Below are 12,714 nucleotides of genomic sequence, written 5' to 3'. Positions count from 1 at the left end.
TTTTCATGCGCAGAGGGTTCCGTACAAACGTTGAATGATATTGTAACTATAAAGGCGAAAGACTTTTGATCAGTACCCCTAGTGTAAACATTTTCGACAGCGAAACGTGACGTACGCGTTTGCGTTAAGTGTCATTTTGTATGAGATTTTTAACTTTCCAAAACGTCCCGCTGGGCGCGCTGTTCAAAAACCCATACAAAATGAGACTTAACGCAAACGCGTACGTCACGTTTCGCTATCGACTAAATTTACACTAGGGGTACTGAAGTACCTATACTAAGTATAATTGTCCACAACGCATTCTGTAAACTTTGGAGATAAGAGGGAGGGGGGGGGGGGGGGTTGAAATGGTTTTTTTCACATTTTCCTTCATAATATTTGTTTTTCACTATGAAAGAAAAAAGAAAAAAATGTTTTGGAATGTACAATTTGTGCTCTTTCAAATGATACCCCCATTCCGCTTCATTAAATGTCACTTCTACAAATGTAAATGTTTGATTTGATGATGAAAATACAAATATATATATATATACGTCTTTAACATTTGAGGAGTTCCCTCGATTCCTCATGGACCCCATCGTCAGGACTCGAACTTGACAAAAAATTTTCTTAAAAATCTAATTTGCTTCACAAACACGGCGAAGAGGATAAATCGCCAAACATGAACTATGCGTCGTTGAAGAGTTCCATTCTGATTATCATCAGTAATACCACTTCATCAAATGTCACTTTCAATGTAGTATGTTTGATTTGTTGATGAAAATACAAAAAAAAAACACTATGTGTATGCTCTTCACATTTCAAGAGTTCCCTCGATTCCTCATGCATCCCATCATCAGAACTGAGTTTTGACAAAAACGGGACCAATCTGTATATATACATAGATTCAATCAATAAAATATTTTTTTAAATCGGTTCAGAAATGATGGAGTTATAAAGTAACAAACATTTAAAAAAAACATACCAACCGAATTGATAAACTCCTCCTTTTGAAATCCTGAAGTCGGTGGTTAAAAATGCCACATCATGGTTATTTTTATTTATAAAAAGTTTCCTTATCATTTTTCCGTCAAGTACACGAACATTTCGCAAACATCTTTTTATAGAAACACTCCATCATTTTCACTGCTATTAACAGTCTTTATCACCAAATCTAGAATCGTCCACAGCCTGTTAGCAACAGCATCATGTCGTTATCAAGAGGTTTGTTATTATTTATACGACGAACACGTATGACGAGATAATGGCACACGTAATGAGTGATAATATGAACGTCACGTGTAATCACGGGTGGCAACCGGGAGGGAATTTCTGTGGCTTTATTTTCATCACCCATTCATCATTTTCATAAAACTTCATATTTGAATGTCTGAAGTGATTGCTCACCTTCACCTATGTTGTAAGGGACGCGAAGGAAGCAAGGTGATGTTCATAAATCCTACGGTCAAAGTATAGATGTACACTAGTCTAGTTGTCTGTTAAATAAATTCGATACGGATAATCAAAAATACCCCTATCTACTTCCTTCTTATACAGACTTGCTGGTGCTTTTTCCATTATCTGAAGCTAACTATCGATCTATATCTTCTCTGTCCTACATCGTGGTATCGATTCAATCTCCTTCAATACGGATATGATGGGATGGTTGCACTTTTCATGTGTCAGTCTATCTTATCATGCGTCACACTCGCACAACCTGCGTACTTGTTAGAAATTACAGTCACGATGACAGATGATATAAAAGCAAGGCTATCTTATGCCTGCTGGTTTTTTAAACCTTTCGTGTTTTACTAAGAACTAGTCGTAAATAACTTGCGGAGATTTTAGTGGTTATTTCAAGACTTAATTTACACCAAAAAAGAACCAACTGACTGCCGTAGGAATATCACGGATATATCTCTTTTATCCCTAGTATAAGCAATAGTCTTTTGTTTCAAATTTGGATTCTGTATAATTAATTAATGGATATCGGAAACTTTAGGTAGGTACCAATATGAAATCCTGTTAGGATGTTACTTAATTAACTAAGTAGCAAGCATTGACCTCTGCTTACGATAGCAGTAGTTAAGGCACGTGATCATTTATTACTTGTCTGATAAACTGTAAGTTACCTATACATATCAGTGGCGTGAGGTATTCATTTGTCCAATACCTACTTGAGTATACATTCGATTCCTATTGCCTGCCGTGACTGTATGAAAAAATGCAGCAAAATTTTGGAACAAAAAAAAGGAGTCGGACTCGCGCACGAAGAGTCCCGTACCTCATTTTCTTGAAGCCCACGGCTCATGATTTATAAATCAATTTGATGAAGGTTTATTATATGGTATAAAGTATGGTTCTAAATAAATAGCTCTCTTTGCATGTTCTATCGTCTGTACATTGGGGAATGCTCAGAAGAACTTTTTGAATTGGTGCCATCGTCACGTTTTTTTCACCGCACTTCCCGCCAAAGGAGCAAAGCTCATTCTCACTTCTTAGATACATGGCACAGCAAGAATAAGTGGGCATATCGTTCGTTTCTTCCTAGAACGTGTAAAATGTGGAATGAGTTGCTTCCTGAGGTATTTCCTTTGCGCTACGACATGGGATTCTTCAAGAAGCGGGTATTTAGGGTTCTCAAGGGTCGGCAACGCTTAAGTGGCTGTGATGTTGCTTATATCCATGGGCGACGATAACCACTTCCCATCAGGCGGCTCGTCTGCTCGTTTGCTATCAAATAAAAAACTTATCTTGCTTCATCAACAGGTAATTGAGGACTATTAGTTGAAGTGATGGTCAGTAATATATTCCGAAAAGAAGATTACTGATTTTTGGTTATTAAAACTTGTACTCTACTGGTATTCTTAAACGATATTAGGTAAAATCTACAATCTGCTGTTGTCAAGTTGCCCTTCTTGCTAACTTATGCCTGAACTTTTGAACGTCATCAATTAAACTTTACATTAAAATTTGTGCTATTCGAATTAGGACCACTACCAAATATAAAAAAACACACATTCTTACACAAATTGACAAAGTCCCACGGTAAGCCAAGAAGGCTTGTATTATCCCAAACAACGATTATAAACAGACTTAGCTTTACGAAAGAAAATTTCTCTTAATCACTTATTCACTTTAACTTTCGGACATGTCATCTCATTTAGGAGGCCAAACCAAACTTACATTGTGACATCATTTAGATATAATTTTAATGTTAAACAAATAAAAAAAAGGACAAATAGTCTTATCATACGTAAATGACATGTTTTTTTTTTGTTAAAAAACATGCAGAGTTGTTTACTCCGACAGCAGCGAAAATCAAAAGAAACAATCGAAACTTAAATAAACTTCAATTACCCCTCTCAAAGCTAAAACTAGTTACATCCAGCCCTCACTATATGTTAATTAAAATATACAACCACTTACCGAACTCCCTAAATATATTGAAAAATTACCGATGTTAAAAAAAATTAAAAACCTTTTTAGTGAGCAAATGTTATTTGCTAAAAATTTGATTAATAATGTTAATATATGCATGTTAGTTTTAAGTATATTGCTGTGCCCTTGCAGGGTGTCACATATGAACCCACCTACTTATAAGCTCCACCTAATAATGTGTAATGTGATATGCAATAAACATTTTGAATTTGAATGAATTCGGATGCGGATGCCATTTGTGTGCGTCGTTATCTCCCGACGCGTGATGCAATACAACGGAACAGTTCGTAAGACAATCAAAGATCACACACGTATAGTCACTGTTACACTTTGATTACACTTTGACAGGTTATGGTTCAGATTTGACTCGTGCATTGATAATTGGTTGAACTTATCTATTGTGTCCGGTATTTGGTGGTTTCGACCGGATAAATACGTAGTAGATATGAATCCTTTTGTTGTAAATAAGTAGGTACATAGTTATGACAGATGTTAAAATAATAATCCTTCTTTTATAATTGAAAAAAAGGCAACAAATTATGTTTCTTGTATGTCCAGTCACCATCAATAGTAGAAACAACGCGCCAAATGTATCTGATATTCCGGACAACTTTTTCAAATATAGATAAATCTCTATAATTTACGTTCAAAAGCATATCTTTTACCGTCTTAGTTGTTCTACATATATAACAGTAACATTATGTTAAGCTGTTACATAATGGTGGATACTTTTGACACCTTGTTTGATCCGCTACTTTTGATGCTGACTGTACCTACTTTAATTTTCCATTATTTATAGTTACAGGGACAATAGATAACTATGGGAATTCGAACTATCTAACAATTAAGAATATTACGATTCATACGAGACAGCATGCTTATGGTGCTGTTTGTTTCCCGAGCGGTTTGCTCGAATATGCTACCGATAGTGAGGCAGATAATACAATTTCGATTTTCGTTTTTCGCGGTAGGCACTCCGGCTGCCCCAAGTGAGCCGTGTAGACCAGAGGGCTTACCGTGAACCAAGTTCGACGTGTTGCCTCTCTGTCACACTTGTAAATTCGTACGTAAGTGTGACAGGGAGGCAACACGTCGAACGTGGTTCGCGGTAGGTAGTAGGTACTCAGGATCTCTAGAACTGTGTACCGTAAAATGGGGTGAGTAGGGATTAGGAGGGCAGTTGGGTCATGAATGGGGTGAAGAGGGACGACAGAGGGGTGAGTTGGTTTTTACATGCTACTGCTACGTAAATTATATATTCTAATAACAATTCAAGCTATTATAATATTCATAATCCAAAGTGTCGATCCAACAATTTTCAAAACTCACCTTAATAAGAAATCCCTCCTCACCCCTACTGCGAGGTGAGCTGGGATTTCCTACTATTTCGCATTTATCTTTAAAGTTATGAAATGGAACTACACAAATTCATAAAAGAACTAAAATTCAAACGACCGGAACATTTATTATGAATAAAAATCAGTTTGCCACATGTAAAAATAAGTTTTATCGAGGTTTGAATGTCCGTTTTGGCCCTACTCACCCCATTTTACGGTAGTATGCATAATTATTAAACCGCATTTTTTTGTAATTAGTTTGTAGGCGTTATTATCTCAACCGCAGTTTGACTACTGAATAAGTGTAGTGTTCTAGAGATCCTGGTTGGTCTAGTGGTAAAATGTCGGGACTGCTAGTAGCATAATGAATCTGTATTCTACGGGAGAATGACTCCTAGCAGGTTGAGGAGAGCGTGCTGTTGCCAGGCAATGGGGCCCTTTTGACATCTCAGATACTAAATACTAAATAAAACTTCGTTTTCATGTGAAACAATGAAACGTGTCAGAATACCTAATCGTTTTAAAAGGTGTCAAAATATTCGAACTTATTAAGTATTTACATACACCAGCAGGATTTTCCTCCACAACAAGGAAAACAGGCCTCAAACAGTCGTACGCGTCACGTGAACTCACGTGGCTTGTAAATACAAACATAATTTGAATATGAACGGATCCAGTGTTCTGTTTGTACTAAGCGTCAATTATACTACTACATATACATAGCTATAGGTAATATTACTGCATCAAAGCGTCATAATTTGAGCGTTTCAACCGCCCTACCTTTATACTACGTCGGTGGCAAACAAGCATACGGCCTGCCTGATGGTAAGCAGTCTCCGTAGCCTATGTACACCTGCAACTCCAGAGGAGTTACATGCGCGTTGCCGACCCTAACCCCACCCCCCTCGTTGAGCTCTGGCAACCTTACTCACCGGCACCTGGCACCTTCTTATATCAGAAGCTTTTGATGGCGTTTTCGATTTTTGGCAACACCTCAGAACAAATGTACATGCAAACACATATAAAAAAAACTCAAATCCTGGTAAGGGCATTTATTCGTGTGATGAGCATGGATATTTGTTCCTGAGTCATGGGTGTTTTCTATGTATTTAAGTATTTATAAATATTTATATATTATATATCTATCGTTGTCTAAGTACCCTCAACACAAGCCTTATTGAGCTTACTGTGGGATTTGGTCAATTTGTGTAATAATGTCCTATAATATTTATTTATTTATTTATAATACATGACAGATCTATATGTACACCTTGTTAATTTTTTACATGGTGGGAGGTACCTGTGCGATGCACTTCTACACACTTATGCAACGCAATTTCTGACATTGTGTACCTTCTCGGGAGTTACTAAAATGTAACTAGCAGTTTAGGGTACGAAAGTGGTACGAAAAGTCCAAGGTGCGAAAGTGGTGAAAGCTTTAAAACTTTGGAACCTGGGCTTTCTGGGTACCTGATATCATTTTCAGTCAAATTAGTTGCTGTTTTATTTATCTTAAGTGTCCCCGGTAAGCTCGGACGAATTTCACCTTCCCATGCAAACGGAGTTTCGTTCTTATTTTAAAACTACGTATTGGAATGTAATGAAACTTTGCACATACAATGATATGAGGTATATTTACTCCTGTAATTAGTTTATGTTTTTAATTATTTATTTTAAGATTAGTTTTATTTATATTTATTACATTTAATGGGAAACATACAGCACATAATAAAACAAAATGGTAAAAACTAATCTAAATTAAAATATATCTTAATAAGGCCCCCGCGGCATTGTGCCAAAGATTTATATTTAGATTTTATGTTTTATATGTATTATGTTGTTGTGTTTGTACCGAATAAGTTGTTTCTGTAAAAATGAAAGTATATTATGTTTATGTAACTCCAGTTTATAAAACAAACAAAATAGAGCAAGAACAAGTTTTGTATGAAAAACTTAAATACGCTGTATTTATTATCTATGATATCTGAAGCTACATAAAATACAGGACTAGATATACCTTTTCCTATTGTACGAGTAAGTACAAAGTTTCAGAGCAATCTAGCTATTCGTTTTAAAATACTACGTTTGTAGCTTAAGGGTCCCCTACACCGATTGTCGTAAAATTTTGTGACCCTATTTTATAATTCAATGGAATTTCATTATCAATCCAGTCTAGAATGTTGGCAAAATGCGGAAATTGACATAAAGGTCTTAAGCGTCAACTGTGATAACGACTCAACGAACTAAGTATTTTTCACTTTTCTTAGCTTTTCGCGAGGTCTACAGCTCACAGAGCCACTAGTATTCTTATTTTTATGAGTTACTAAGCATTCATTACCACCATACATACACAATACAGCTTTAAAGTTACAACGACTAAAGACAAAGTACTTGTCGCTAAACTTTAGCGGCTAAAATTGTAACTAGCAAGTTACGGTAACAAAAGTAAGTACAAACCTTAATCTTCCTTGGTATAAATGTTGAATCCAAAAAGCTTTTACAGGTGCGCAAGCGGCCAAAGCTTTAAAACTTTGGCAAGTTATAGAGCTTTCCAGAAGATGGCGATGCCTGCAATAGCTTTCAATTCTATTAGGAAAAATAACGTATTCTGAGCTTTCCGGTAGATGGCGCTATGCTTAGAGCTTTCGATTCTAGTCGGTAAAAGTGTTTTGAATACAACAACGTAACATAGATGGCGGTAGTAGTAGCGATTCTATCTTGCTTCTACTCCACAATTACCAATTATAGAGTTGTGAACTTATAATTGAGATTTATAAGTTGGTAAGTGTAATTTGTAATTTTGTCACTCAAAAATCTGTTGATGACGGCGAAATGCTAATTTTTGAAATACGAGCGAGCACTCGTTTCCAATTTTATTATTATTACTAGAATATCAATGCCTAGTAGTGTAGATAAGATTGAAAGGAGTCACACGAAATCGAGCGCTCGAAATGAAAAAAATCGGCCTTCAGATTATAAAGTAAGTACAACAGTGTACTTTTTTTTTTTTTTTTTTTCTTTTTATTAACTATTAATTTTGAAACAAGATTTAACACAAAAAGCCACTATTGAAAACCTCTAGGGTTTATGTAATAGTTGGCGAGATCGCGCGGACCGATCCGCGTATGCTTAATACTATTATTACATACTTAGTTATATTTTCCGGTCGGTTTACTTAATTTAATACTCTTTTAGTTTTATTTTAGCGTTCGTTTTCGTGTTTTGTTATTCGAATTAATATAATGCAATTAAACTTTTTTTTTAAAGCTGGGTAGGTAAGCAAAGTTTCAGTGAATTTATCAGTCCGTCACAAATTATAACAACAGAACTAAAAAACCGTTCAACCTCAAAATTTTATTTTCTATTCTACAAAATATATCTAAAGTGAAGTTCAATAGAAAATACAAATAATGTAAACGAACCAATTTACTTAATTTCTTCGTGATCTCGCATTGTGAACAACATGATTTTATCAACAGCAACAGCTTACATACTTAAACCTTTTATTTATATCAATTACTAGTTAAAATATTTCAATGAAAACAATAATCGTAACACTTATGTTATACGTCAAATGCTGTCATATTTGTTTTCATTATTGGTCTTTTCTATTGAACTCTACTTTAAATTATACTATGTTCCTTTTATAGTTGTCTACGAGTTTTAAGAATGAATATATGGTTCGTGTCATCCACGATGACGCGCAGATTTGACAAATCTAACCTTTAATAACATGACATTACGAGTTAAGGTACGCATCTTCGTGAATGACACGATCTATACCTATTCAAATATTTAATTTACATCACACTTGTAATGGAATGACTCCGCGTTTCGATAAAGAAAATGGAACATTAATTCTGTGACGTGATATGTACGCTGTGTACCGACATAGCACGTGTTATGCTATGAGTGCCTATAACCAGTCGAAACAAAAAAAAAACGTGTTTTTCAAATGGCTCTGTGTATTTGAAAAGGTACATTACCTATAGCATTTTTATGTACTGTCGTTAATTTAACGAATAAATAAACAAACATAGTCACAGGTCACAGGTAGGTCACCGTCGTCACCATCAGATATATCAGAGGGCCTACCGGGTACCACGTTCGACGTGTTGCCTATGTCACACGTACGAATCTACAAGTGCGGCAACACGTCGAACTTGGCTAAGTTGTTCACAAATATCTGAACAAAGCCCCTGTTATCGAGACGTTACAGTGCTTGTTCAGATCTTTCCACCTCGATATATCTGGTGGCGACTGTACCTATATTAAATTTCATGGTAATTTATTATATATAAAATTACTTATTTTAGTAAAGTTAATAATCAAAAATAAAAACTTAAGAAACTGTTTGGTAGCAGGTTCTACATATTTACTAAAAGATGGTTTGTGTTACTTCATAACCAGAGTCACACACGCCACTACTTACTGTGAAATCTTATTATTGAAGTATCTATATTGTGGTTAAAAAAAAAATATTTTCAAAATAAATTTAACATTTCACTTAAATAGAGAAAATACAAGATAACACATAAAATATGAGTGAGACAACACATAAATATCTTAATTTAACTGTTAAGATAGATACGTAAGTCTTAACATAGCTCATACGAGCAATCGTTCGAAGATTCATAATAAAGCCTGAATCTATAGAATAGTAACACTTACAAAGTGATACAAAATATTAATTAAATAAAGCTTTCTCAGATTTTAAGTCTATTGCAACACAATTTTTGACTGTGGTTGTGTTGACAACTCGAATGCAAATTACGTGACTATTTTATCTCTACAAACTCTGGTGTTAGCTAAGTTAAAAATAAGTGCAAAGTTATCTCATTTTTTACACGGTCTGTAGATTCATTGATTACTTGGTTGCCTAAGTACCAGCCTTGAAACATCATGTCCGCACCTACACCCACGTTGGTTACACTTATAGCTACAATCACTAAGTGATAAACAAGTGAAGCGATAAAGCAATAAGCGCGGGCGCAGGTAACCGGTAGCGATCACGTTTACCGTCGTGTACGGGAACGCGGGAGCACGCAGTCGGAGGTTCCGACCTTAACCTCGCTCAATATTTATCGTCTATGCTAGTATGCTCATTCAATTCGCACTGTCATGAATGTCAGATAGTTTATGAGACAGGAGTTGCTAACTTTACGACCACACTCGGCTTTAAAAAATAAGTCGTATTTATTAATGTCAAAACACTGTTAAGTCAAAGAGTGTGATCATAATGTTATTTTGTACTTTTTGTACTAAGTATTATTATATATCTTTGCTTAGTTTCAAGGTAGGGTTTTTGGGAATAAAATTCAGAAATGTAAAGAAATATGTGTTTTATTGACTTACTCTTTTGCCAGTTCTTTCACGATTTCGTGACATATTTTTTTCAACGATAAAAAAATAACAACCCGAACCATCTCTACTGGGTTCGATACAACATCTCTTACTTTTACAATAATATTTACTCTTTAGTATCACAAAATATACTTATTTGCTACTTTTATTAAAGCTTTCAAGTTGCTTACGAGCTAAGTTTAACACTAATTAAATTGTGAGATCTAGATATGTTTACAACATGAACATCACTAGTGTTGGATCACGGACTCAGTGGGGCAGGCGGCTCCGAGCGGTGCTGGAACAGATGTGACCGCGGAGCCGGGTCCGATCCGAGCACCGCTCTACCACGGCCGCCACACCACCGGGCTCTTGTGGAATGAGCCGCTAGTCGAGCAGTCCAGGGGGGTTGCCGTGTGCATGGGCACGGGCGACGCTGGCGGAGATGGGGTCACGTAGCCGGAGGAGGAAGACACTGTAGAAAGGGCAGGGCTGGGTGGGCTGGCCGGAGGTGTATCGGCACCGGTGGCGGCGCGCTGCATGTCGTTCAGTCTGTGGCCGAGATGGGTCATCAGCTGAGTTCCCAGCCTCACATCGACTCCAGGAATCGAAGCCAAGCACCGAGACACTTCATTGGCGGCATGGGTAAATCCAGCTTTGAAGCGGTCAGCGTCCACTGTGGGGTTGAGCGCCAAACGGCGCTGGCGGCGAAGCTTATGAAGGTGGCGAACAGTCAATTCCAAAATATCAGCCTTCTCCAATTTGGCGACGTTCTCGCCCTCCGACTGGAGAGCGCTGACCATCAGCTCCTTGAGTTCGTCGAGGCAGCGGTTGATGCGAGCGCGCCTCTTGCGCTCGAGCATCGGTTTCATCACTTTGCGATACTGGTAAGTACGCGAGACGGGCTGCGGGCCGTCGTCTGCGATCGAATACGCGATCTCGTAAGACATGGTGATTGTGTGTAAGTGAGTAGTGAGCGTGCGTTAGCGCTGAGCGTTGAACGCGGAATGCGGTGGAACGTTGGAGCGGGGGCTTATATAGGGAGCGGCGGGCGCGCGATCGTGGGAACGCACGGAGCCGTCGAGTTCCCACACGCGCCACCTGTGCGGCGCGGAGCAGCTGCCGGCGGGGCGCGGGGGGCGCCCGTGCCGCGCGTGCGCGCCGTAAACAATCGACGCTCGCGCCGCGCCGCGTCGCTCGCCGCGACGCCCTCTCTGGTAATTGCTGGCGTTAGTCACGCCGCCGATTCTACGCTCACTTGCTACCGGTTACCTACTTAGCGTTTAGGTAATAGATAAACAATGCTTTACAATAATTAGTATCTATATGCCTCTTTATAAGTTGTACAATGGAATAACCTAATGGAGATGGGTACAATCATTGAATATAATGTAAAATCTACATCATAGGACCATGGTTAAAATTACATTACATACATTGATTGTACAACTAGATCGTAGCATTACGTCAGGATAATTATGTAGAGCTTGTAGCACTATCCTAGTCCGTAGAGCCGTGTAGAGTCCTGTGGCGTAGCGCATTACCTCGGCCTCATCTGTAACAATTAATCAGTGCTCATTGCCACCAACTTACGTAAGTATACAATTAAAGCCATCTAATTAGGAGCGTGGATTTACATGCAGTTTTGCAACGCGATCAATCAAGCCGGTGGCGAGGCACAATGCAGCGTCAGTAACAAACGAAAACCGACTACAGTGGTCTATACAGAATCGTATTGCGTTATAATAAGGTTCAAGTATTGTCATTTAACCGTGTCGTCGATTGTACACACTACTGTTACTGTAGACATCAATCATGGATTACGCGTAATAATTATTGACAGACAGAATTACAGGCTTTATTCCGCCCCAATAAGATATCTTGGTTAATGACGAGATCATTGGGATGAATTTGTTGATGAGGAGGTTGTGCAATGTTGTTGTTTTGAGGTGTGGTCGCTATGGCACCAAGTATTGTAACTTACCTATACGTTGAATGCAACTAAGACTCCGTTCTCAGCTTTTTTTTTATACTACGTCGGTGGCAAACAAGCATACGGCCCGCCTGATGGTAAGCAGTTTCCGTAGCCTATGACGCCTGCAACTCCAGAGAAGTTACATGCGCGTTGCCGACCCTAAACCCCCCTCCCCTCGTTGAGCTCTGGCAACCTTACTCACCGGCAGGAACACAACACTATGAGTAGGGTCTAGTGTTATTTGGCTGCGGTTTTCTGTAAGGTGGAGGTACTTGCCCAGTTCCTTCCCTCTGCTCTAGATCTGGAATAACATCCGCTGTGCTGTGCCCTACCACACAAAGCGAGATGACATTCACAATGCCCAGACCTCTCTTTTGGACGTAGTTTAAGGACGTACCCGGGTCCAAGCTCAATTTACTAAGTAGTTTATTAGAGTTCTTTCTATGATTTCCTGCAGTAAGTAGGTAGAAATTTTATCTGTAGAAAACCCAGCGTATTTAAATTAATAAGAGTCAAGATATGTCTTAGCTAGGGAAAAGATACCTATGGGTACAGATGTGCAAGTTGCGGAAAGTTTCCAAAAAGTTGGAGTTAACAAAATATAGGAAATTTCTATATTATGTGTCGGGGAATTTTCAA

At 38.0% G+C, this 12,714-nt stretch overlaps 1 protein-coding gene across 1 annotated transcript; it reads right to left on the bottom strand.

The window, feature by feature from the left end:
• Positions 1–10,082: 10,082 nt before the first annotated feature.
• On the bottom strand, positions 10,083–11,225 carry LOC133526288 (enhancer of split mbeta protein-like). Its single transcript, XM_061862839.1, has one exon. It carries the CDS (start codon positions 11,048–11,050, stop codon positions 10,445–10,447), a length of 606 nt encoding a protein of 201 aa, XP_061718823.1. The 5' UTR covers positions 11,051–11,225; the 3' UTR covers positions 10,083–10,444.
• Between the last annotated feature and the right edge of the window lie 1,489 nt (positions 11,226–12,714).

The sequence above is a fragment of the Cydia pomonella genome, chromosome 16 (genome assembly GCF_033807575.1).
Source record: "Cydia pomonella isolate Wapato2018A chromosome 16, ilCydPomo1, whole genome shotgun sequence".
In the NCBI taxonomy this organism is placed as follows: Eukaryota; Metazoa; Arthropoda; class Insecta; order Lepidoptera; family Tortricidae; genus Cydia; species Cydia pomonella.
This window is presented reverse-complemented; position numbering and strand designations above follow the sequence as displayed.

What these genes read in the sequence shown, in the direction of transcription:
- LOC133526288 (XM_061862839.1), bottom strand. Translation starts at nt 11,050, where the DNA reads ATGTCTTACGAGATCGCGTATTCGATCGCAGACGACGGCCCGCAGCCC.